General features: G+C 40.0%; 1 protein-coding gene across 4 annotated transcripts in view; it reads right to left on the bottom strand.

Annotated features, from left to right (window-relative positions):
* The window catches only part of CARMIL1 (capping protein regulator and myosin 1 linker 1), a 263,150-nt gene that overhangs the window by 58,277 nt on the left and 176,873 nt on the right, over positions 1 to 28,000 (bottom strand). For all 4 annotated transcript variants that reach the window (XM_039524735.1, XM_039524736.1, XM_039524737.1 and 1 more), the window contains exons 21-27: positions 21,183 to 21,355; positions 20,400 to 20,468; positions 15,680 to 15,773; positions 11,337 to 11,435; positions 8,803 to 8,931; positions 8,370 to 8,501; positions 2,620 to 2,795 (exon numbers count right to left, since the gene is read on the bottom strand). In XM_039524735.1, coding sequence (XP_039380669.1) covers positions 2,620 to 2,795; positions 8,370 to 8,501; positions 8,803 to 8,931; positions 11,337 to 11,435; positions 15,680 to 15,773; positions 20,400 to 20,468; positions 21,183 to 21,355 — 872 coding nt within the window. The remainder of the gene's footprint in view (positions 1 to 2,619; positions 2,796 to 8,369; positions 8,502 to 8,802; positions 8,932 to 11,336; positions 11,436 to 15,679; positions 15,774 to 20,399; positions 20,469 to 21,182; positions 21,356 to 28,000) is intronic.

The raw sequence follows: 28,000 nt of genomic DNA, 5'->3' as shown, positions 1-28,000 counted from the left end.
GGCAAAACATGTACATCGTCCCTTTTGTAGATATTAAATGGTTAACCCTTTGATGGCTTGAGTCAGAATTTCCCTAGGTTAAACATCTCACAAAATGCAGAATTTAAAATTGACTGCAGCAAGGATTTATTTGATCTCTTGCTCCCTTTATTTTCTTCCTTATTTGCAAGAAGAAATCTCACAGGGAGGAAGAAATATAAACTTTCTATTGTTATTAAATTTGTTTTCTGGCATGTCCTAGGTTCATCTTTACAATATAGTAATACTCTACTAAATAGAGAGATTGGATTACAATATTTACTGTATAACATTTCCTCTAACAAAAGCTCACTGTTGTAATGATTACAACTTGGTCTCTGATATATTAACATGGCAATGATTTGTAAACCTGTTAAACTTCCTAAATGAACAGATAGATTAAAAAAAAGTTTTCTGGTTGCTTTTGGTACGTCTTGTTCACACTTAAAAATTGTATCGCTTTAACTGTGCCAGCATAGTTAAAGAGTTAACACACATCCCACTCCCTTGTGAGGATGCAGTTTAACTCGTATAAAAATGCTTATTCGAATATTGCTTATTCTGGTTCAGCAAAACAAAGTAAGTTATACCAGTATAAATGCCTTAAAGCAGTATAGCTGCATGTACACTAGGGCTTTTACTGGCATAATGATGTCAACTTAAAAAAAAAATCACCTCCTACTGACATAGTTATATGAGTAAAACTTTTTAAGTGCAAGCTAGGCCTTAGCATAAACAAAGACAAAGACAAGTGTCCCGATAAAGAATTTGCTTGCTTTAGTAGATGGCTTGGCTCTTGGCTTTGTGATCTTTTCCCAATTGCATTAATCAGTATCAACCCACAAAACCATTTAAGTTAACACACAAAGCTATGTTCCCTTTCTCTTTGTGTGCAATATGTACGAGTGATAATAGCAACAGATAGCAATGACATAATAATGGAACATAAATGTGCCTGGTATTTTCAAAGGAGCTTCTGGGAATGCGCCACCCAACTTCTATTATAATTCAATGAAGTTGGGTTCCGAGCTCCCATAAACTCCTTTTGAGAATCCAACCCCATAATTAGAGTTTCTGATAAGAAAACAATGAGAGGAGAATTGGTCTGTTTGTCTCCCGACCCATTAGATGAGACTTCCTTGTATTATAGTGGTGCGTAGTGTTAATAATATAATGTAGAAGAACATATGGTTGATGTGCTTGAAACCCCCCCCCGCCCCCACGACCTATTTACAACTTGTAACTCTAAAAAAGTCCTTTTATGGCCTTCATTAGTATAGAATCATAGAGTATCAGGGTTGGAAGAGACCTCAGGAGGTCATCTAGTCCAACCCCCTGATCAAAGCAGGACCAATCCCCAACTAAATCATCCCAGCCAGAGCTTTGTCAAGCCCGACCTTAAAAACCTCTAAGGAAGGAGATTCCACTACCTCCCTAGGTAACCCATTCCAATGCTTCACCACCCTCCTAGTGAAAAAGTTTTTCCTAATATCCTACCTAAACCTCCCCCACTGCAACTTGAGACCATTACTCGTTGTTCTGTCATCTACCACCACTGAGAACAGTCTAGATCCATCCTCTTTGGAACCCCCTTTCAGGTAGTTGAAAGCAGCTATCAAGACCTCCCCCGCCCCCATTCTTCTCTTCTGCAGACTAAACAATCCCAGTTCCCTCAGCCTCTACTCAAAAGTCATGTGCTCCAGTCCCCTAATCATTTTTGCTGCCCTCTGCTGGACTCTTTCCAAGTTTTCCCACATCCTTCTTGTAGTGTGGGGCCCAAAACTGGACACAGTACTCCAGATGAGGCCTAGCAGAAAATTCTCTCTATAGAAATGATAGCAACCATAAAGTTTTAAGTTTCCTACCTCCTTAACTTGACCATATAGTACATTTTGTATATGCTCTGGTGTACATTTAATAAAGAAGAATATAATAAAACTAACTTGGAATCTTATCTTTTGGAAATAATGAATTACAAGTAGTTTAAAGCACTATACCTGCCTCTGCATTCCCCTTCCAAATTTAGTGGCTAGAATATCCTATTTTCAAATTTTTAAATGTTTTTGTCTGATCCTTGTTGCTGTGCAAAACAACCCCCCACATAAAAGGGTTACAGTGACTTCTGACTAAATAGGGAGAACGACAAAACCAGTAACACACTATGTGCCATCAAATGCACAAAACAAAGAAAGTGGTAAAGTGGACAGTAGAATTTGTGATCTTCCAATTTTCTTCAGTTATAGTAATCTTAGGCATCAGCAGTAACAATAGTAGGTAACATTTTTCAGACATATGATTTTTAAGTTGATTGTGTCCCTTAAAGCCACAGAAATAATAAGGAAAATAGGCATACCAAATACTACATATGTGCTATATGATCCAATTAACTTTGTTGTAGAAACCTAAATTTTTGCATTTTCTGGACCATACCGATTGGCCTGTATGGCGACATACCAGTTTCTATATGAATTCTTTTGCGGGAATGTTCAGAAAACATACTGATATACATATACACAAGCAATACAGAAAAACAACTCAATACATGATCTTTAACTATCTTCAGAATATTTATGGGCAGGTTTCACAGTGCTTTTAACATACCTAATTTTATTGAGAATATCAATTCCAGACTGCTCCAAGAGTACATTTTTAACAAAGGTACGTGGAATGGAAATCTTCTCAGTGCTGGCCTCAATCAGGTCTTGCCGAATGTGGGTCTTCTTCATCACATTAGGGCAAAGATTCTCAGCTGCATCCACCATAGACTCAAGCAGTGCCTGTGGCACAAAGTGAGAGAAAACAATAAACACACACACAGAAAATCCACAGCATAACGGACGGTTGCTTTAATTGAGGGAGAGATCACAGCACTGTGTACTTTCATAGCACTATACAAGTCTTTTAGAATTCATCTATTAAATTAAAATTGAAAGCATTTACAGAACAAAACTGAGAGGAACAACTTGCCTGTTGTAATAACCAAACAGACTTTTTTTTTAAATGTAAAAGTTACAAATAGAGAAAACTATATTTGGTTAATTATCAGAACAATACATCTGTTCCCACTGCGCACTCAGCACTACCTCTGCATTTTTAAGAAGCAAAGAAAACTCTGTTGTAGAAGTCTAATAAACCCTCCCAAGGTCAGCTAATCTGTGCTCTGAATCATAATTTTCTTTCACAGTCCAACACTCCTTGTTTAAAAGGCGTCAAGAGTCTCCTCAGAGGGGGATGGCGAAAACTTTGAACATTTGTATGTCCCTGGAATTTCCTAGCCACAGGAATTTCCTATTTCAGAAATAGGCAGAGGTACATTGCCTGAGAGGCATGCAGGAATCTACCACAAGAATATCCAATACACACACACACACACATTAGGGCTGTCAAGCGATTAAAAAATTTAATCATGATTAATCACGCGACTAAAAATTAATTTTATTTAAATATATATTTAAATATTTTTGGATGTCTTCTACATTTTAAAATATATTGATTTCAGTTACAACACAGAATACAAATTGCACAGTGCTCACTTTATATTATTTTTTATTACAAATATTTGCACAGTAAAAAACAAAAGAAATTGTATTCTTCAATTCACCTAATACAAGTACTGTAGTGCAATCTCTTTATCATGAAAGTTGAACTTACAAATGTAGAATTATGTACAAAAATAAAACAAAGTTCACTCAGTCCCACTTCTTGTTCAGCCAGTTGCTCAGACAAACAAGTTTGTTTACATTTGCAGGAGATAATGTGACCCACATCTTATTTACAACGTCACCTGAAAGTGAGAGCCGGCATTCACATGGAACTTCTGTAGTCGGCATTGCAAGATATTTATGTGCCAGATGTGCTAAAGATTCATATGTCCCTTCACCTTCAACCACTCTTCCAGAGGACATGCATCCATGCTGATGACGCTTGTTAAAAAAAAATGTGTTAATTAAATTTGTGACTGACTCCATGGGGAAGAATTGAATGTTCTCACTTTCAGGTGACATTTAAATAAGAAGCAGGCAACATTATGTCCCGTAAATGTAAACAAACTTGTTTGTCTGAGCAATTGGCTGAACAAGAAGTGGGACTGAGTGAACTTGTAGGCTCTGAAGTTTTACATTGTTTTATTTGAGTGCAGTTATGTAACTTGTAAAAAAGAAAATCTACATTTGTAAGTTACACTTTCACAATAAAGTGATTGTACAGTACTTGTATGAGGTGAACTGAAATACTATTTCTTTATTTATCATTTTTACAGTTCAAATATTTGTAATAAAAATAATAATATAAAGCGAGCACTGTGCACTTTGTATTCTGTATTGTAATTTAAATCAATATATTTGAAAATGTGGAAAAACATAAAAAATATTTAATACATTTCAATTGGTATTCTATTGTTTAACAGTGAGATTAAAAGTGTGGGTAATCACAATTAATATATATATTAAGGCTGTCTATTAATCACAGTTAACTCATGCAATTAACTCAAAAAAATTAATTGCAATTAAAAAAATTAAAACCTATGCTCAATTTTTTTTTAACCCCCTGCTCTTCTCCCCCCTTTTTTTTAAAAAAAGAAAGATGGGCTTTTGAGCTTCCCTGTTGGGAGTCTTCCTTCCATGTGGGCCTGAGAGCAAAGTCAGACATGTGTGGACTGATCATCGCTGTTGCTAGTGCTCACAATTTTATCGCAAGTCTCAATATATTAGGTGTTTTTCTTAAAGCCCAGCTCCTGGAATCAAGTGATTACACATGAGAATCTCAACTTCCATTAAAAAAAAAAAAAGTTTCTAGTCCTCACGGTTGCAGAGAAAAGCCAGAAAATGTGAACACTAAAATTTCCAAAGGAGACAAAAAGAAACTAAAATCTTATATACATAGGTGTGTGTGTGTATCTATGCATATCATGATTTGTAAGCCAATCCCATGATTTTTGAGGCCTGACTCAAGACTTGTGAATGTGTGGGCCTGGCAATACCATCGCACTCCTCCAGGCTCCCTCAATTTTTCCAGATCCTTCCTAAAGTGTGGCACCCAGAGCTGGACACAGGACTCCAGCTGAGCCTCACCCGAGCCTAGTAGAGTGGAATAATTCCCTCCCATGGCTTACATACAACGATCCTGTTAATATACCCCACAATCATACTCCCCTTTTTTGCAGCTGCATTGCATTGTTGACTCATATTCAATTTGTGATCCATGATAACTCCCAGATCCTTTTTCAGCAGTACTACCACCTAGCCAGTTATTCCCCATTTTGTAGTTGATTTGATTTTCCTTCCTACGTGAAGTACTTTGCACTTGTTTTTATTGAATTTCATCTGGTTTAATTCAAACCAATTCTCTAGTTTGTCAAGGTCACTTTGAATTGCAATCCTCCCAGTTTGATAACATCTGCAGATTTTAAAAGCATATACTTCATGCCATTATACAAATCATTAATGAAAATACTGAACTGTACCAGAGCCAGGACTGACTCTTGCGGGACCCTACTATATACATCCTCCCAGTCTGACAGCGAACCACTGATAACTACTCCTTTGGTTGTACACCTACCTTATTATAATTTCATCTAGGCCCCATTTCCCTAGTTTGCTTATGAGAATGTCATGCGGGACGGCACCAAATGCCTTACTAAAATCAAGATAAGGTCTCTTCTGGCCTTAAAATCTATGAGTCACAGGTGTTTCTGAGGAGGTTTGGACGAAGCTGTCCCCATGGCCATATAAGAGTCTCTTCTCTTGCTTCAGGATCTTGTCTCTTGTCTGAGGTCTTCATTGGCTAAATAAAAGAACTGTTGGGTTCCTTGCATCAGCAGGTGACTTTGTCTGGCAGTGATACTCTGCAGGAACTTGCAGGTATTTTCTAGGAGCTCAGCTGTGATTTCTATTTCCCTGGCTGACTCACTAACTTCAAATTGCTTATTTTTCTTCCACTCCTCCCTTCACCTCCCCTATCTTCTGTTTCAGGTAAAAATCCCATTTCCCATTTGTTCAAAGGTAGAGTGATCAGATAGCAACTGTGAAAAAACGGGACAAGGGGTGGGGGGCAATAGGTGCCTATATAAGAAAAAGTTCCAAAAAACGAGACTGTCCCTATAAAAACGGGACATCTGGTCACCCAATCAAAGGTTCTTTGGTGACCTTTTCCAGCTTTCACTGGCTACTTCCCAAAAAGGTGTGCTCTTGTTGCTATGGGAACTGAAGTAAAAACCAGAACTCCAAATACTTCTGGCACGGTTTCTGTCCTGAGGACAATATTGCCAATAAGGCTGATTTACATAAGCCTCCTATCTAGGGCCACGTCTATACTTACCGTCCGGGTCGACGCGGCGAGTTCGACTTCTCGGAGTTCGAACTATCGCGTCTGATCTAGACGCGATAGTTCGAACCCCGGAAGCGCTAGTTCGAACTCCGGTACTCCACCGCGGCAGGAGGAGTTGCCGGAGTCGACCTTGGAGCCGCGGAGTTCGCTCGCGCGCCTGATCGGTTATTCGAACTAGGGTAGTTCGAATTCAGCTACGTTATTCACGTAGCTGAATTCGCGTACCCTAGTTCGAATTAGGGGCTGTGTGTAGACCAGGGCTCAGTTCACAAACAAATGGTAAATGCCAAGAAAGTTCTTGAACCATCAGAAACAATCTAAGAAAACAAAAAAATGATTATTCCCCTTCTCAAATTAAAGAAAAAAAAAAAGTCTTCAGCCTGACCTGGAAGATTGACACCTAAATATATATAGAGGAACTTCATTTCATAGCCACCTACAAGGCACCTAGCAGACCCCTGGTTCTATACAAATAATAGAAGTAATTGTAAAAGGATATTAAACTTGATCTAAAAAAGTGCCATTTGCTTTAAAGATGTGTAAGCGTAAATGTCTCAATCTTAAACCACAATACAACCAAGCAATGCTTCTGTAAATGAAATTCTAAATGTAGCTTTTCTTTGACAAGGCTGTTTAAAATGCACAGGACTTTCTTAAATGCAACAGTCCTGCACAGAGAACAGAACCGATTATGCATATTTCAATGACTAAGCCTGGCAACTCTATAGTCAAGAACCCTGTGGAGAGATTAGCTTCACCTCTACAAGCTCTTACGCAAAAAGAGATTTAAAATAAAAACTGATACATAGAATCCTCACCTTATTACACGTAAAGGGGAGAGGGGAACAAAACAGTCTATAATCCGCAACATTTTCCTCCTCATTAACTTTTTTAATTTAGGAAAAAGTAATTAGTAATGTGCTATTATTACTGTTCTTCATTACATTCCCACTGACTAACACATTTTATTTTTGTCTCAGAAGTCTAATCTGCATTTTCAGATTCTTTGATAAATTTAAATATAGTCAAACATAGCCGGGCTGCTTACTGGTGAACAGGAGTATAGTATGAATGGGTTAATCCCACCCCCTCCCCAACAACATTCTCATACTTTTCAAATGTTCCTTCACAGAATTGCAAAAATCTTCCATCTTGCCCCTTTCCTGCACCTAATGCAGATCTCCTAGTCGCTCCTGGAAGGAAGCCTTGTGGTAAATACATGCAAGCCAAAAGACAGAAGTGAAATTGGTGGGACTGATTTGCAGACCAAGTTTCTGCTGATAGCTCTTCCCCAGCAGCGGAGTCTTCACAGCATATGCTGCTCACAACTTCCGCTCCATTGGGGCACCCGGACTGGCAAGTACATCCTATAAAGTTGCTAAGGACTTTCTAGGGTGCCTGGGAGATTCACTCATTCAGCATCAGAGGGGTAGCCGTGTTAGTCTGGATCTGTAAAAGCAACAAAGAATCCTGTGGCACCTTATAGACTAACAGACGTTTTGCAGCATGAGCTTTCGTGGGTGAATACCCACTTCTTCGGATGCAAGAAGAAGAAGTGGGTATTCACCCACGAAAGCTCATGCTGCAAAACGTCTGTTAGTCTATAAGGTGCCACAGGATTCTTTGTTGCTCATTCAGCATAACTCTCCTGCAGTCTCAGTTGCACCCTAAAAGTTGCCCTCCTCAGGCAAAACCACAAGACAGGTTGGAGGTGCCAATAACTGGCTTGATACAAGGTGGTGTATCCCTCCTCCTTTTATTTCTGCGCCAAACATTTAAGTTAATTTTGTACTTCTTACTAAGAAAATTTTCTTAGTGATTAGCCACCCAGGCAATAAGCACATCATATTCCAAAACTAACATCAAGAATACAATTGAAGTTTGATGGGTTTTCTAGTTCTCATAACGTGCTTGAGATATACTCTTTTGTTCACAATAGCAATGGAAAATCTTGATGCAATTGCACACCTCTGCTTAGTTATCATTTGTATATGCAAGGTATCTTAGAAAAAACCCTATATGCAGACCTTAAGTTGTTCATCCACAACCCTCGTGACTTCCCCAGCCATGGATTCCAGTGTCTCCTGTATCGGATTGGACAATGAGCCATTCACTCCTGCCCAAGAAGCTCCACCAAGATGGTACAGATTTGGTAATAGCTGTAGGATAGATATTACAACTTTTAAAGTTAGCTTTCAGCCAACTATCTTCAAACCTGAACAAACTGATGGAAATGACTACATTCATTTAAATATTTATTAAAAGTTCATTTTTTTAAACAATAACCAGTTCAGATAATCTGAAAAACACTCTCATGTGATATATTATAGGCTCTGGAAAAAGAGAGGGACTTTGTATGTACTTAAGTGTTTTGCTGAATCAGGGTTATAGTTCTTTTATGATGCTTTTTATACTAGCCTCCTCAGCGTAACCAACTATTAAATGCTCAGAAGGGCTTACTGTTTTGGAGTTCTTAGCATCCCGCATAAGCCTTTCTGCAGATTTCAGGTCTTCCTGTACTGCATCCACACCACAATTTCTTAAGGAGTTGAGATGATCTTGCACTTTAACACATATTCTGTCAATCATCTACTCAGAACAAAAGAAAAAAAATGAAGAGGAAATAGCCGATGTAAAAATAGACAAGGGGTTAAATTGCAAAGAAGTGTTGCTGAACAAACAAAAAGTTAAATATCAGTCTTTGTGGGATTCAGCCCAGATTCCAAATCAAAATGAAGATGGTGGAAATTGCTGTTGGGATGCAAAAGCTCTAGAAATGCATGATCAGAGTCTGTGTGTACACATATATATTAAAAAATTTATATATATTTCTTACTATAGTAAAAAAGGTCCAAACAAACCACTGCCATATTCTTTATTAATTGTTTATTATTATTAATTTTGTTTTTCCCCTCAGCTGTAAGTTATCTTTTTAGGGTTGGGGTGGGGCTGTTTTGTTTTTTGGCACGGCATAAAAACTTACTGACCGACCTTAAAACTGAATTGTTCCAAGAACTTGGACAGTAACACTAAGCTCCCCCCACAACCAGTTCAAACAAAGCAATGATTTCTAATGTCTGAACAAAACATTACTGTGTAAGCATTGGGAATTTCTTTAGCAAACTAGAGATTTTCAGTCACAAAGAATACTCATTTGGGATCTATGGCTACCAAAGCAGAAAGCTGCACCAGATCTTTCACAATGCACTATATCAAGCTTTAAATATTTATTTGTATCACATGCTCAGTACTTGTTTTCAATACAAAAAAATATTCCAAGCACAGAGTGGGAAGGTAGTGTAGGTGTGCCTTTATGAGATGCGCAAGACAGACCAATATGCCTGGCAGGCACGAGCGAGGACGTGTTCTGTTTAACAAGCACTTGTGACAAAAGGAATTGGGGGTGCGGCTAGGAAGCACTTATAAAAGTACATAGGCAATACAGAGAGTTTAAGTGAATTCATTAAAATTGGCTATTCTTCTAACATGTTGAAACCCCTACCAATTACATGCATGATCATGTAATATTTGCAGTTTGAAAAATGTTGAATCTACAACTAGCACAGCAGTGTGTCCGCAGCATCTTCCTTCTTCGCTGCTCTATAGTGCTTCTCCTCTTCAAAGGGCTTACAAACAACTTAATAACCGTTAGACTGGGGGGAAGTTCCATTGCTTGGATAATTTAAAAACTGGACTGGACAAATCAATGGAGAATATACGGGGGGAATAATCATGCAGTGACACAAGATGAACTAGATAATTTACTCCTGATCACATACCATATAGAAGTAATTTATATATAGCATAAAAATAGTGAAGATGAACTCCCTGGAGGTTCTGTAGTTACACACATTTATATATATGGAAGAGTGTGTGCGCTTTTATTCCGGGGGGGAAAAGGGGAAATGATTAAGTTGTAAAAAGATCTAAACAATGTCACAGGAAATTATTTACATGAAAAATATAGTAATGGAATAGATGAATGACAAATAAAATAAAATAAAAAGGCATTGCCTTCGCAGTTTTTAATACCAGTACATCCTTGTGCATCATTCTCTCTGTCAAGAGGGTGGAAAATTGTTTCAGGCTCTAATAATACAATGTTGTCACATCTACTTTGTCACATAATGGAGGGAGAAGAAAAAACTTCAGAATCAGAAGTCAGAAAAAGATTGTAAAGATAACGTAAGGAGAGGCAATCGTTTTACTGATTTCACTAAGGATTAGAACAAGTGCGCTCCCCCCCCTCCTCCCCTTTCCTCTAAGCTGCTCTGCTCCTCCATTTGCTTTGGAGTTTCACTGGAATACCAAGCGGGTTAGACAGTTTCAAAGTAAAAGCCATTTTGTCACATCCAGTTTTTGCCAGCCTGCTCTGGTGGTGTATCGGGGATGTAAACAGCCTGTAAGAAGCCAAGAAAGACTTGCCTGGGGGTGGGCACTGTGTTGGGCTGCCAAGGATCACCCTACACCCCCTTTTCTTGCCCTCCTGCAAGCTCAAGTGTAGGAGGTATGCGACAGTGAGAGGTGCCAGAATTATAGCACTTGCCATCAAAGCCACCCTTGCTTCTGTTGCACTAGAGCACCACTCATAACTTCCTAAGTTACACTTGGGTCTTTTTAGTCCATGCAGCAGCCCAGAACCTGGAGGGCACAAAGGGAGCTTAAAGTCACCCATTTCCTCACTTCCCCTAGGCTGAACCTTCTGTGCTGCACCTCCTGGAGGCACAGCAGAGAACGACACTCACTCTTTCTCTCGTGCTCAATTTAGGTTTTTGCACAGCATGTGTCCGTGTAATACGCAAGTGCTTCCGCAAAAACATGGTTTTTCTGCAGCTTTCATAGTACAGAATTTGGCAATGACAACCTTTTTGAAAACCAACCAGGCTGTAAAAGCCAAATGCTTCTTTCAGTTACACTGGTGTAAATAGAATAATTTGGCCCTGAGGCAGCTGCTTAACACTGGAATAGCTATCAGCAAAGCACAAGACTCTCACCTGTTGTGTGGTGCTGGTGACGATGCCCTGCTGCAGCCTGTATGCCTGCTCCTGTAGGTATTTTCTGGTCTCATGATTACGAAGCAAGTAGTTTTCTATCTAAAAGATAAAGTCAGATTAGGATACTGCTTCTACTCTCCCCATCTTTCACTTTCAATATTGTCAGTACATTAAAAAAAAAACAGGATAAGAGAAATAATTGCCTTTTAATACAATTTTGCTCATAGGACTTAAACTTTATTCCATAGGGCTCAGCACCGAGCAGTATGTATGCAAACATTCTCTCACTTGCAAGGCTCAGGCTACAACTATGTCTAATGATTTCTGACTTATTTCTCTCTTTCAAGTGAACTTTTACTATCTAGGCGCTGATTCAGAAAGGTAGTTAAGCATGTGAGTAGTCCCACTGACTTCAAATGGGACTGTTCACTAATTTAAAGTTAGGCATATGCTTAAGTATGTTGCTGATTTGGGGGCTTTGAAGAGTTATAAAATTAAGAGCTATTAGGAGCAAATAAACAAATACACCTCTACCCCAATATAACATGACCCGATATAACATGAATTCGGATATAAAGCGGTAAAGCAGCACTCCGGCAGATCAAAGAAAGTTCGATATAATGCGGTTTCACCTATAACGTGGTAAGATTTTTTGGCTCCCGAGGACAGCGTTATATCGGGATAGAGGTGTAATAAAACACTTAACCCTTTATCCACCTCAACATATACCTAACATTTTTCCATGTGATATTTAAATATTCTATGCAGTCCTCTGCAAGTAGGAAACAAAGTGACAACATATTTTCATATCACACAGATAAACCTAAAAAAAGCCATTGGGAAAAGTGTGAACAAAAACTTGCAGAAAAAAACAAAACCTGCTTACATAGGTACATCTTTTTATAACAGCACTTGCTACCATAGTTAGACCTCTCAGCTGTGCCATGATAAACCCCTGCTTCACAATATTGTATAAAAGTCATTGATTTCAAGTTACAAAATTTCTATCAAGCATCCTGGTGCATGAGCATTTTTTTGTTTAAAAAACAAAGCAAAAGATCATTAAAATATCTCTTTGGACCTTAATTATTGGTGCACTAAAATGTCCCCGTGACGGTGTACCCCATAATGCTTTATGTAAATATGCTTACAGATGTAAATATGACATAACTGGAATATGTTTTATGCTACATATGCCACGTAACATATCTCTGCAAAGGTTACGATCTACTGGATATATTCATCCTATTTGTATGCATGTATCAGTTTTGTATTCAAAGTTATGAATATTGGCTGTGGACTTGTTTGATTTTAAGTAGCCTTAGTAAGGCATTTGGGTCAGCCTCTAAAGAAAGGAATTTGCAAGTTAAGTGCCCCATCAAGAAACACTTAACGGACAATGGATCTTGGAAGACTCCAATCCAGGTAAGAAGTCTACCTGAGGATGTTCAATGTAGCATGTGAACAATGGCTGCCACCTGTAAGCTCTGAGTAATGCCTGGACATGTGGCTTGCCCACATGACTCCAAAATTGCATCTTGTAGCTGGGATTCTACACTGGGGAGGGAGGGAGGGGAACTACTCACAAGAGAAAGTCTATTTAAGCCCCTGGAAACCCTCAATTTTGTCTTCAGTTGGCTCAAGAGATAGCCTCTCCATCCCCAAAAGATACCTGAAAGAAACTGGATCAAAGAACAGTAACCATGGGGTGGGGGTGGGGGGAGTGTGAGTGATTGCTGGACCCAGACTAGGAGGAGGCTAGTCTGTAAAAGTAGTTTACTGGAACATCTCTGAGGGTGAGACGTCATCAGTAATCATTGTCTTACTGTATTAGGTTTAGAGTTGTGTGTTTTATTTTATTTTGTTTGGTAATTGTTCTTTCTGTTACTTGGAACCATCTAAATCCTATTTTTGTATTTAATAAAATCACTGTTTACTTATTAATTAACCCAGAGTTATGTATTAATACCGGGGGGCGGGGCAAGGGGGACGCAAACAGCTGTGCATATCTCTCTATCAGTGTTACAGAGGGTGAACAATTTATGAGTTTATCCTGTATAAGCTTTATACAGGGTAAAATGAATTTATTTGGGGTTTGAACCCCATTGGGAGATGGGCATCTGAGCACTGGAGACAGGAACACTTCTTAAGCTGTTTTCAGTTAAGCCTGCAGCTTTTACGTGACGTGGTTCAGACCTGGGTCTGTGTTTGCAACAGGTTAGCATGTCTGCCTCAAACAAGGCAGGGTTCTGGAGTCCCAAGCTGGCAGGGAAAACGGGCTCAAAGGTCATCTCAACACCTCAGATGGCAGCCCCAAGGGGTTTCTGTGATCCAACCCGTGTCAGTCCCATTTTAGGTGTTTGCTTTACAACATCTATAAGTTGTAAAATTTGCCTTGGTGTTTTCTTTACCTATTTTGTCGATGAAGTCTTCTTGATATGGCCAATTATTCATTTTTGCACATTTAATGTTTGAAAGTTGTCTAAAAGGGATGAACTATATTTTTTCTCTCTCTTTAAAACATTGTCTTTAACACCATGATGATCTATACTAGAAATTAGAAGCATACCAGATACTATACACATTTCTTTTACAACTACTCAATCTACTGTGAAAGGCTCAAACGACAACTTAAAGGATAATGGATTTTTTAAAGTAGAGATGGGTCAATAACTAATTTTCCAATTCACTGTCAGTTCTGAAAAAAAAAGTTCATATTTGATTAAACAAAATTCCACTATGAATGACCACAAATAGACACTGGGCCAGGGAAAAAATAGCAAAATGACTCTAGCCTGGTGGTGGGAAACCCATGTTCAAGTCCCTGCGTCAACAACTAATTATTTATACAAAGTGAAATAGCTTCAACAGGAGATTGAGAGAGCCCCACTCAGTGACTTGGGAACTCTCCTGCAATGGTGGAGACTCAAGTTCAAATCCCTGCTCCACCTAAGGCAGAAGTGGCAACTGAACCTGGATCTCACGTATCTCAGGTGAGAGCTCTAACCACTGGGCTAAAACTTATAAATTTTCCACCACCACCTTTGTTTTGTGGATGGCATCTAAGTCCCCCCCCGAAAAGCATTTGGGCCAAAACCATTCAGTGAATTCATGTCAAATTTGCAAATAATTTAGGATCCACCAAAACAGCATTTTTCAACAAACCATTAACCTGAAAAATTTCACCCAGATCTACTTTAAAGGTGACTATACTTTTTGTTTCTTCATGATGTATAAAAAAGATGCCTGAAAAGTTGTTTAATAACAAAAGAAACCAAACAGTTAACAGAGAAAAGAAAATACGTTATATATACAGTGCATAAGTAAGCCGTAGAACTCATTGCCACAAGATAACATTGAGGCCAAGAGCTTCATTAGATTTTAGAAAGATCTCGCTTTCTCTTGATAAAAGGAATATCCACTGTTATAAAAATATTATAATCTGTCTAATGTAAGGGATATAAGCCCATACGCTTCAGGTTTAAAAAAAGCAGAATTCAGATCATCCATGTACATCATAAAGGTATTTTTCCTTTTGGAGGTCACTTCTCTGCAAGCTTTTTGGCTCATAAGGATCACATACTTATGTTACTTAATCACAGCTTTTGAGAGTTTTTATGCCCCCACCCTTATTAAAAAGTTGCAGACCATGTTTTTTTCCTGATAGACAAGATGACTCCTTTAGAGCTTGCATGACTGACTGTGTTAAAACCCAGTTGGTAGTTCTATAATCCATGAGATTTGGACAGCTACAGACAATTTTTTGCCAACATAGTTCTTATCCAAAAGATCACTTCAGTTACACACCATCATCAAAAATTAATATATATGTGTGTGTGTGTGTGTTGTGTATATGTAACGTGAACACATCAAGTAAATATGCTGATATCTATCCATTAAATGAAAAACGAGTTTACATTCCACAACAGCCTCTCTCAATCTTCTGTATCTTGTACTGTGCTGAGCACTCTCCATGCTTCAACAGCAATAAAATGCACATAACCATCTAAATTCATAGAAACACGCACACACGCCAATTACTAACCATATATGCACGCACACACACACACACATATAGTTTAATCAGTATTTCCTTATTTTGTGGTTCTTTGTTGTTAAGCCATTGCATTCTATGGCTCTCAGTTCAAATGAATCTTTTTGAAGACAGTCTTCCAGGCAATTATGATTCTAGATTATCATAACCTGTCCACATATTCATATGTGTCCATGTAAATGAAATACTCAATGAATCTAGCAAAGAATTCTTACTCAGTCAAGCATGAATTCACAACCACTTGAAGTTATTACTCATTTTTTCTGAGAGTGAATTGTATATGCAATACCTTTTGCAGCGCCTCTTCTGTTTTTTCAGGGTTTGTTTTAAGTGCTTGAGAAGCATCATTCATAGGTATTGGCATGAACCTTAAAGTATAATTCCTAAAACAAAACAAAAAAACAAATCTTTACTGTAATGACAGATGGTAATCTAATTACTACATATAATTATAAGGAGTAAAGTAGCAAATAAAATCAGCTCCTAGTTTTTTTGCCAATAATTTTGTCCCTGATTTTGCAAACACTTGCACATGTCTGTAACTTTACTTTCATGAGTAGCCACACTAAAGTCAAGCACATGCATATTTGCAGGAATGGAACCTTACTCTTCTTTCTAGTTAGATAGAGGGGGAGATTTTCACAGACACAATGGGCAGTTAGGTATCTAACTGCCTCTGAAAGTCAGTGGGAGCTGGGCACTTAACTTCCTTTTGTGTCTTTGAAAATTTTCCTCCTATATCTAATTAGAGATATAAAGATATTTATACACTAGGTAAAGATATGGACTTTCAATGGGAGTTGGATGACTATGCTGTCGTTTATATTTTTGAAAACTTCCCCCACAGGGGTTAGGTTACCTTTTTTCTACTTACAAGAAAGATCAGGAATTATCAGTTCCTACTGAATGGAGATAATCAGAAAGAAAGAGAGAATTCTACAAACAGCTTTGAAATTCACTATTTAAAATATTACTATATATGTAGCTACTTGAGCTACAACGAATTGCTGCATTTTTCTTTAATAGCAATTGCCAAAATGTATATAGCATCAACTACAGCCTTATCTTTCAAAAGAATTGTCCATACCACAAAAGCTTGTGTGTCTTCATGTGCTACACAATAGTCAATAACTGGCCCTCCATCAGGATGGACTATTTTTAAATTTCCGAGATAACTATCAAGATGGATAGTTGCTATGGAAGCCGTTGATTGCCTGACAGGTGAAAGTACCTGGCAGGGGAAAAAATTGTCTTTTTTTAAAAAACCATGTGGATTTTGAGCAGCTGTTATTTAATATAGCATGTTCAGTGCAGTCTATAATTACTAGCTCACATGCTATAATCAATAAGCAAAGGCTTGAGCCACCCGGACACGAAAAAGACATGAAGCACAAGGAGACTCCATGGGCATAATCATGAAGCTAGAACTTTAGATGAACCGCATCCTATGAAAAATTCTATAATCCATTTATTTCCCGACACACAAAATTGTTCTGGAATGTTAATTTATTTTCATTTCTGAATTAATCTCTAGGGGAAAAAAATAATTTAAAGCTTGCATGAAACTTTGCTCATCAGACCAACCAATATTTATCCTCACACTCTACTTCTCTTTTCTTGGCTTCGGTCTCAAACATCCCTTCATGCTTGTTATTTTCCTTCTTAAAGCTCCATTTTTCTCCAATAACAAGAACAGATTTCCCTAATAACTCATTAATCCAATAAAGTCCAGTTCCAGGTTTAAGACACGTGCTGTTTGCTTATCCAGTGTATTATTACGCTCTCTACCAACAAAACTTAAACAATTCTATTAATATAGGTTTAAAGAGAAGCACTCAAAGGCCAGAAAGTGCTGAAGTGAAGGATGCCCATAGAACCTTCTCTGCCCCTTTGTATCACACATTACAATAATCTTACATGACATTGTCATATGCGATGTTTTCTCCAGGACTCCTGCCCCATACTGCACAGTTACCAGGGCCGCCCAGAGGGGGGGGCAAAGGGGGCAATTTGTCCCGGGCCCCGGGCTCCGCAGGGGCCCCCAAGAGAAGAGCGGAGGCTCCCGCCTCCGCCCCTCTCCTGGAGCCTCGGCGCATCAAGCGCCGAGTCTCTGCCGGGGCCCCTGAGCCCCGCCCCGCTCAGAGCCGCGTGGTGAGGAGGCAGGGCTGGGAGCTCCAACGGGGCCTGAGCCCCGCCCCACTCAGAGTCGCGTGGGGAGGGGGCGGGGCAGCTGCCTCCGCTCAGCGTGGAGTTCACAGCCCCGCCCCCTGACCACGCGGCTCTGAGCGGGACGGAGCTCAGGCCCCGCCGGAGACGCGCTCGGGTAAGGGGCCGGGGCCGGGAGGGCGGGCGAGCGGGCGGCCGGGCCGGGCCGGGAGGGCGGGCGGGAGAAGCCGGGCCGGGCGGGACGGGAGGGCGGGCGGCCGGAGGCGGGCCGCGGCCGGGAGGGCGGGCGGGAGAAGCCGGGCCGCGCCGGGAGGGCGGGCGGGTGGGCGGGCCGGGCCGAGGGCGGGCGGGCGGGCGGCCGGGCCGCGACCGGGAGGCCGGGCTGGGCGGGCGGGCGAGCGGGCGGCCGGGCCGGGCTGCGGCCCTGAGGGCGGCGGCCAGGGCCGCGGCCGGGAGAAGCTGGGGCTGGGCGGGGGAGAGAAGCGGGACCCGCCGCCGCCGCAGCACAGCCCAGTCTTGGCGGCGGGGCCCCATCTGTTCCGGGACCCGCCGAAGTGCCCGAAGACCCGCGGCGGGGGGCTCCCGCCGCGGGTCTTCTGGGCACTTTGGCGGCGGGTCCCGGAACGGAAGGGCCCCCCGCCGCCGAAGACCCCGGGCCCCCGGAATCCTCTGGGCGGCCCTGACAGTTACTGCAATAACAGTTTAACGTCTTCACTGTTTACTCTCCTCTAACAGGAATAGGTTTATGGTCAGTTTACACTTCCAGTCTTGTGATCTGAACTTGATACCACAGGCAAGGGAAGAGTTCCAGCTCCCCAGGGTACACACAGCACTTGCTTTTCATCCTGCAATATTAGGCTTGGAAGTTGAGATATTTCTATTATAAGTTCTTATGGAAAGTCCTATAAAACTGAGCACCATACATTTCTACAGAAATTTAGGCTCCAATTCAGCAAAGCACACAAGCCAATGCTTAAGTTCTGTTAAAGCCAATGGAATGTAAGTATGGGCCTTGTTGAATGGGGATAGACAACTACATTCTTAAGTGCTTTATTGAACCAGGGCCTTAATTGAATTCTAGAGAAATTACTCAACATTTTATATAAAACTTAACAGACAATGGTATCCTTTCTGAATTTCTTTTGATTGAGCCTATAAAATTGCATAGCAGAAATATCATTTTCACAGGACCTTCACATAAAAGGGGGAAAATATATGTAATTTTGATGTTTTAAGAATGCATGTGTTATATATTGCTTTCCTTCCGTATCTCGTGCAATTAGATGCATGGTACTACAGAAGCATGGCTTTGCCAGTGTAGGGATACAAAAATATAGTCTCGACAACATTTTTAAAAATATCTAATATTTTTACAATTCATTCTGTTAAGGGTGGCATTTATCTTCTCTGAGAAAACTAGCAATGTCTCCTGTATTTCTGTGAAACATATGGAGGAAAATGTTCCCAATATGTCTTTGAGATGGATTTGTTTAAAGGCTAATTGTTTTCAGCAAACATTGACAGAAATCCCAGTCTTCAGAGTTTCAAGCTTCACTGTTCATGAGTTGGGTTGTGATACTGTCTGTGGTATTAAAACATTAGAGACGACAGATGATGACCTAAGCTTTCATGCTAAGTAAATGAGAATAAAAAGGAAGGGTACGCTATCTGTCCTGTTTATTTTTCCTGTCTAGTTCATTTCCTCTCGCTTTAGGATCCCTCTTCTGTTTATTTACTTGAGCATACCTGAAGGGGAAAAAGCACCTGATGTTAACCAGAAAATATTACATATTTTTCCTTTCAGACTTCTCCTGTAAATACATGTTGCTGCTCTATAAAGAAGAAAGGTCTGGAAGCTGATAAATGGCCTTTCCAAGTTCTGTTAATTATTCACTAATATCGCTGGAATCACTCCAAAATTACTTTCTTAATTATAGATCATTCCTATGAATTTCCTCCATCAGTACAACTGATTACATTTTGAAATGAAGCACAAACTGAAACAACTGAGGGAAATGAGTGCATCCTATACCAACAACAGCAATCTGGTTGATGAACTCAACTGCAAGAGTTTTGATTCTACAGAGGATTAAGATACTACCTCAAAGAGCTGTACATTTTTGCCAGACATCCTGTCTGGAGACTAGTAATTGTCTATTATCTTCACCTTCAAAAGAAACTCTTTGTTCCCCTGTCTATAGGATCTAATGATATGAAACAACTCCAAACGCTGCTTAATTTAAAATCTGCATTTTTCCCTGAAAAACATAATAATCACATACAGAAAAGTGACAGAGATGGATATAGATCAAAGTGATTCAGCCTGTCATTGCTAATAGATGCCACTGCATCAGTGATCTCAATGATCCCAAAATTACACACCTTCATAGGGATTATAATGAACAACTGCAGTTCCTGAGACCCTCGTTATTAGCTTTTACTTGATGACTACACAGACCAAAATGCTGATTTTATGGTGATGACTACTGGACACAGAGTTTCATTCAGACAACTAATTGCTTTTAAAGCACAAATTATGACTGCTAAGAACATAGATCAATGGCGAGAAAAGAGTTTATACAACCCCCTCCACATTTTTAACATTATTATATAGTGTCTACCACAGGAGCATAGAAGAAGGAACAAAAGAGCCATTTCCCTCCCTTTTGAGCTCAGTGTGAATTCATCAGCTTTACTTTAGATTCAGTCCCAACAGGCCCAAAAATGAGAGGTGCTGAGCATCTTTAAATCCCACTGTCTCCCAGGTGAATTGCAGCTGCCCAGCACTGTTAGGAGATATTTTTTGATTTCCTCTCGCATCAATTATCTTCCTTTAAACTTACTTTTCCATTGCCACTGCTATGTCCTGGAAGCCCTGTGCGGTGATATTATTCTTATCCCATATTACGGTTCTGTTTGGAAACAAAATTAAACAAAGGTCAGAGTCTGAATTAATAAAAACAGCTTCCCTTTTTAAACAAACTGAACAGAGTAGCAATCTATAATGCAGTTTTGTATTGTAAGGTTACGCAGTTGTGTGTCTCCAAAAATACACAGTAAAGGGCAAAATCATTTAGAAACATAAATTTAGCTACTCATTAAAACCTTAGAATAACAGAAATAAAGGACAGAGTTACTAGGCTATTCTGTCTACCTTGCTTCCAATGTAGAATTGATCCCTGCATTATATTTTCTATTTGTAATAAATCAAAAGCAGCAACCTCACTAAAAATGACAACACACATTGATCGCTATTAATTTAAACCTACACAGTCAAGAGATTTCTCAGTTACAGTACACCCCCACCATCTTTAAACTTTCAATGATTTCAAACTGGTCAAATGATTTACATTAAACTTGAGATAGCCACCTTAAAGGAGAATTTCCAGACTTTTGTGGTTAAAAATTCTCATAAATAAATGTATTTATTTGTAGAGATTTTTGCAGGGAGAAATTACTTTATTTTTATTTTAAATAAAAAGGATGGTGATTGGGAAACTAATAACCCTGCAACGTGACTTCCCTGACAGTTGCATAAGAGAAAACAGGAGAATGGGAGTGCTGGCAACAGGCATTATAACATTATTAAACATACAATCTTTCTAATGCGAATAAGGTTTTCATACCTGAGCTTGGTGTTTATCTGTAGGGCTTTTGCTAGCATCTTTGCTCCCATGTCTCCCATTCCGTTTCCACTAATATCCACTTTTGTAAGAGAAGTATTGCTGCCCAATGCATTGATAATTATGGTAAGCTCAGTCTTCAGCTTGGAATCGGCCAGGGATAGTGACTGCAAAGGCTGTGGAGTATATAAACAATATAAACAACAAACGAGCTGAGAATGCATTCTAGTATACATCAACTAAAAGAGGGTTCTTACGGCTCCCGTACAAGTTAGTGAACCTCTCAACGGGGTGGGGTGGAGGGCAGGGGGGACACTATGTATCAGATTCATCTCTGTGTTTACTGTAGCTATTGTAACACGATATGGTAAACAAACATAATGATCTGAGATCCTTGAAATACAATTAGAATTAGTCAAACAATCTGACAACTTTATTCCTGAAGTCCCTGGCTTACGGTACAGACCTGTTTACGCACGGATGTCGGGAGTCAAGCCGTCCCAACTGCGTGTTAAGAGGGCCATGCTGAAAAAGTGTCTATAATTCACTTAGAAAAAAACACTTATTTTCTGCTCTTTCATGCTTGCATTTTTTTTCTCTCTTATGAAGTCTGTCATTCGCCACAAATGAAGGATTTCGATATTTTCTGCATTTTGCTCCTCCATAAATCTTACAACAGTTCTACAGCACTAAGGGCTTCTGTGGGCAAAATTTTGACCTTTTCAATGACATCCTCGTCGTCGTCGTCATTGTCATTTAGGCCTGCTTTATTAGAATTCTTGCCATTACTTTTGCGGTCCGACGTAGCCTCGCAGCCCGTTAATATTTCAGGGTATGTGTTTCTGTCTCTTTCTGCCATGCTGTCTCCCCTCCCTCCATTCATGCTGCCTTGTAGAGTGTGTTAACCTTTGAGGGCTCAGCCGAGTGCTAGTTCATCATTGGCAGTAAGGTGTTCCCTGGGAAATATCCTGCCCTCTTCCACCCTCTGACTTCACCACCTCAACCAAGCTTCACAATCATCACTGCGGTGTACAGTATTAAATTGTTTGTTTAGAACGTAGACTGTGTGTAGATATATAAAATATAGTCTTTTGTCTGGTAAGAAAAAATTTCCCAAGAACCTAACCCCCTCTATTTACATTAATTCTTTTAGGGAAATTTGATTCACTTAACATCGTTTTGCTTAAAGTAGCATTTTTCAGGACATAACTACAATGTTAAGCGAGGAGTTACTGTATTTCCCTTTATTCAACAGTCACCAAGTTTATAACCCTTCAAAAAGCGAATACCCCTTTTAGAGACCAAAATGCTTGTACAGTACCTACCACTACGTGGCCCAGGCCCCTTGTCACTACTGTATGACAAGTAACAACAAATTATAACCAAAAAGCATGTTGCATTGAGATGTATGTTTACAAAGAGAGAATGTATAAAGATTTGGAGGCATAGGGAGTTTATAATTAAAGAGCCTAACACTGACATAGCAATGCACTGATAATTTTAAATGACAGCTATCAAATAACTGTTAATTCTCTTAGTGCTTCCCTGTTCTATTCCCTTATGCAGTCAGAAAAATATTAGCTTCACATTGGAATGGTATTGGGACTGGATGCACACGTTTAATTGAGGTACTAAGTGCTTCCGTGACACAGTCACAGCAGAAAAAAAGGACACATGAACACACTAATCAGTCCAGCAGTACTTGCTTAAGCTACCCCACTGCCACCAAGTAAAACAGAAACATAAAATGCAGGGGATCATCACGACGTACAACTTTAATTATTCTTAAAAGGAGAAAATTCAACTGTTGTGGAGCTCGTTGTATAGTAAATGGACCATTTCTGAACAGTGATTGATTAGCACAGCAGTTTTCTTGTCTTGAAAAGTTATTTTCCTTTTAAACTTTGCTTAGGACTTGTAAGCTGCATTTGTTTAATTTTATAATTAGAAAAATAACCTTTGTGAACATAAAAATGCACGCTTGAACTTTTCCCAGTATAAGCCTGGAGACATTTACCTTCCATTAAATGAAATTAATACCATCACAGCATCCTTGGATTACTAAAAAATTGCTAGTCTGGCTAGAATAGTCATAACTCTAGTGATTTAACATATAAATTAGACTTGGTAGTGTTTGAATTATACATTTTTCAGAATAGGGGAAAAATTATTATACATTACAACCATTTTGGAGCCTGACCCTGCACAACGCTGAATGTCTCCTGGAAGGTAATGAGAAGGGCCCTACCAAATTCACGGTCCATTTTGGTGAATTTCGTGGTCATAGGATTTTTTTAAAATCTTAAATGTCACGATTTCAGCTATTTAAATCTGAAATTTCATGTTGTTGTAATTATAGGGGTTCTGACCCAAAAAGGAGTTGGTGGGGGAGGGTCGCAAGGTTATTGTAGGGGGTGGGGTATGTGGTACTCCTACCCTTACTTCTGCACTGCTGCTGATTGCAGCACTGCCTTCAGAGCTGGGCAGCTGGAGAGCGGTGGCTGCTGGCCGGGAATCCAGCTCTGAAGGCAGAGCCACCACTAACAGCAGTGCAGATGTAAGATGCCATGGTATGGTATTGCCACCCTTACTTCTGTGCTGCCGCTGGTGGGGTGTTGCCTTCAGAGCTGGATGCCCAGCCAACAGCTGCTGCTCTCCAGGCTGGGCAGCTGGAGAGCGGTGGCTGCTGGCCGGGAATCCAGCTCTGAAGGCAGAGCCACCACTAACAGCAGTGCAGATGTAAGATGCCATGGTATGGTATTGCCACCCTTACTTCTGTGCTGCCGCTGGTGGGGTGTTGCCTTCAGAGCTGGATGCCCAGCCAACAGCTGCTGCTCTCCAGGCCACTCTGCTCTGAAGTCAGCACAGAAGTGAGGGTGGCAATACCGCAACCCCCCTAAAATAACCTTGTGACGCCCTTGCAACTCCCTTTTGGGTCAGGAACTCCAATTTGAGAAATGCTGATCTCCCCCGTGAAATCTGTATAGTATAGGGTAAAAGCACACAAAAGACCAGATTTCATGGTCTGTGACGTGTTTTTCATGGGTGTGAATTTGGTAGGGCCCTAGTAATGAGCACTCTCAACTCCAACTGGTCAGACCATGTCATCCTTCTTCAGATGTTCCCTTTGTTCCCCTTCTCAACGGCATCAACTTCAAGCTTCTTGTCCTTACTTTCAAAGTCCTACAAAACTCCAACCTTTTTTGAATGGCACTGCCCTCCTTCCACCTCAGTGATGTCAACGTGAATAATCCACTTCTCTACTCTTACTATAACTGTTTCTACGCTTTCTTCCTTGCCAAACTCTCAATGCATAGAATGCCTGCCCTGCGCTGATACACTCGAACATCGCTTTCTCATTTGAATCCCTTCCCCTGAGATAGTGACAAGAAATGAGGCAACCAGGACATTTAAACATCGAGTATAAAAATGCCTTTATTTCTTCATGCTAGCCAATAGCCTTGAGTGAGTAGCTGTGTGACCTTATTTCTGTTACCGTCTCTCCACCTGCAGCTACTCCTGACAGTCATGCTAGCCCCACATTGCTTCATGTCGGAAGTTGATTAGTTTGCCAGCTAGCTCTTCATGATGGGGTTCTTGTCTTTTATCTGCATTATGAGCAATCTGATATACTCGAGTGCCATAAAGTAATTAATAATAATAATACTTGTGTCTCCCGCTGGCTGAGGAATGAAGCTCATAACCTGAACTGATGCCCTGTGTGGGAATGAGTGATTTCAACAAGGCTTGCAGGAACAAACCCATTCATAATGGCCCACCTCTGAAGCTGAGGCTGCTTCATTTTCACAAGTTGAGAGGGCAGTTATGCTTTCTGGTATTTTATTTTCTTAAACAATTATCAACTTATTCAAATTTTTCAGTATTTAGTTAGGGAGCTCATCAGTTGCTCTGAAGAGCCTGATGTTTACTTAGGCTACGCAGTCAGACCTAGAGCATGTTGGGAATTATTTTTACAAAACGTCTCACATTGGAAAATGCCAATTCACTGAACAAAACTGTTCACTGGAAAGGGTTGGCTTTGACAAATTTCCTGTTTCGCCTTTTTTTTTTTTTAAATGCCTTTTTGACATTTCTGAAATGAAAAATTTCAGGTTTTCAGGCTGAAACAACTATTTGTTTAGAAATTTAAGTTAATTTATAGCTTTAAAAAAGGTCAAGAATCAAAACAATTGACCCAATCTCCCCTTTTTTGGAGGTGGGGGGCTGGGGATTTTTCCCTGATGAAAATTTTCAACATTTTTGCCATAATTTGGGATTGGAAATGTTTTCAAAATCCTCACAAGATGGGAGAACTGTTTCCTGCCTACCTCTATTTAAACACTGAAGGGAGAGTTTTTAGTCTGAAACAATCCCCTGCAACATAATTCTTCAGCTATTTATACATACGGTATTGCCATGTTACAAATATAGACAGCATGTTATTTACAGAATGTGATGCATTTAAACTCTTTCATTTTCACACTATTGATAGAGAAGGAGGTGAATTACTAATTGGTTTTTTTGTGTCTCTCCCTGCCACTACTGAATGAGTAATGAGTGAAATGCTTTAAGTGATTTGATATCATGAGTGCAGAAATTCAACCAGGAGTAAACATTACTCTACACAATCCAAAAAAAAAGAGAGAGAGATCAGGTGTTAAATATGCATGAGAATGCAATATCTGAATTGAATATTTCTTTTTTTAAAAATCCTATATAAATAGATGTGATTCTGCACAGACCATAAAAACTTTTATTCCCCAGCACCCCCCTATGATTTCAGATGCATATTGGGAGCTTGATATGAAACACATACTTTCTTCTTTCCTGCTGCAGGAAATGGATGCTGAACTGCTACATTAAACATCTTTTAAATTGATCTTATTCAGGGAGGGAATGGGGGAAACACATTTCTTATAGTAAAGAATGCAATTAGAGACCATATTACATTTGGTACTGCCACACACTTGCTAGGTACACTTGGAAGGTTAATCATCAAATTCAATTTATTTAATCTAAGAATACAAATGCTTTAAAAAACACAAAGGACCCAATCCTGCAAGGTGCCGAGAATCTCCTGTGAAGGGCTGAGCACCCTTCACTGCCACTGACACCAGAACTGAGGGCATTCAGCCCCTCACAGGAGGTTCAATCATCAGTTTGAGTAATGTTTAGCCAGCAGTGCAGCATCCATTTTTCTGCAGTGGGAAAGAATAAAGTATGATAATTATACAGCCTCTGAAATCATACTGCGGTGGTAGGAAATAAAAGTTTTTATAGCCTGCGCAGTACAACATCTATTTATAGATTTAAAAAAAATGTACAATTCATGTATTGTATTCTCATGCATCTTTAACACCTGGCATTTTCTTGTTTTTTTAAAAAATGGTATAGAAATTGCTAGTGGCTGGTTGCATTTCTACAGTCATTATACCAAACTACTAATCATTTAAAACATTTCATTCATTATTCATTCAGCAGAGGAGGAAAAAACAACAACAATTCGTCTCCTGCTTTTCTATCAATGGTATGAAAACAACTGAGCCTTTAAAACACTACACAACTAAGTAACATGCTCTCTATATTTCAACACAGCAATACCTCTGTTTAAAGTATGTATAAATATCTGAAGAATTATTTTGCAGGGGGTTCTTTCAGATTATAAACTCTCCTCTCAGTGTTCTTAACACCAGGAACTACAAAACAGCAGATACTTAACTAATGGTTGAAAAAGATAAACAGTTATGATTAAGAAAAATAAAAAGAGCTGAAAATGAGAGGATCATTTTACATTATTGGTAAGTGTGTGACAGTGAAGATGCCTCCATTGCAGAAGTACCTCAGCATGGACGGAGAGTCATTCTTAGAGTCTATCTGAAACAACACATTCACACACAGGACAACAGAGTTTGGGCTTATGAGCTAGATCCTTCAGATGCTAGAAGACATTTTTATTATTGTTTTCGGCACCCATGAATATACCAGGCACCTCATAATGCAGATTAATAATAAGATCCCTGTCCTGAGAAATTTACAAATATGATGCAAAGAGAGAGATAATAAAACAGTAGGGTGGGATTGGGGGGAGTAGTCACAGGATTACAGAAATAAGATCATACAGTTCTGCAGTGAAGATTAGTGCACAGCACAAAGAAGAGGTGGCACTTTTTCAAATGTCTAAATAAATGACTTCATTGGCTCATTTCCTTTGTCACTGGAAAAGGGTGTTTGAAGGCAGGAAGTGACTTAAGCAGAGCCGTCCCTTGGGTACAGTGAATCGTGTGACTACTCTGGACCCTGCGCTTTGGGGCCTCCTCCCCGGGCCAGTGTGATTGGCTGGCAGCTGAGACCCCGGATGCGCAGGGCAGCACCCAAGACCCTGGGCATGCGGGGTAGGGAGCCCAGGGGTGCTGCAGCATCCCCTGCATCCGTAGTTCCCACACCTATGGCGGAGGCTGATTTGTCCCAGGCTCCGCATCCCGCTAGGGACTGCTCTGGACTTAAGAGAGGGTGAGGGCATGTTGTGTAGCAGTTCAGGAGAGACATGGAAGAAAGCCTGAAGATGGCTGTCAGATGAAGTCAGATAAGTAGGAAGGGGAGGAGCAGTTATACAGGGCCTTAAAAATGAGGACAAGGATCTTGGAGTTGATGCTGAGGAGGAGAGTGAGTCAGCACAGGGATTCAAGAAGTGTTATGCCTGGTCTACACTGGGGGGTGGGGTGGGATCAATCTAAGTTATGCAACTTCAGCTACGTGAATACATGCAGACTACATGCAATAAATCGACTCCCGCTGGATCGATTGCTGCCTGCCGATCTGGC

Source organism: Mauremys reevesii, linkage group 2, assembly GCF_016161935.1.
Source record: "Mauremys reevesii isolate NIE-2019 linkage group 2, ASM1616193v1, whole genome shotgun sequence".
NCBI classification, from domain to species: domain Eukaryota; kingdom Metazoa; phylum Chordata; order Testudines; family Geoemydidae; genus Mauremys; species Mauremys reevesii.
This window is presented reverse-complemented; position numbering and strand designations above follow the sequence as displayed.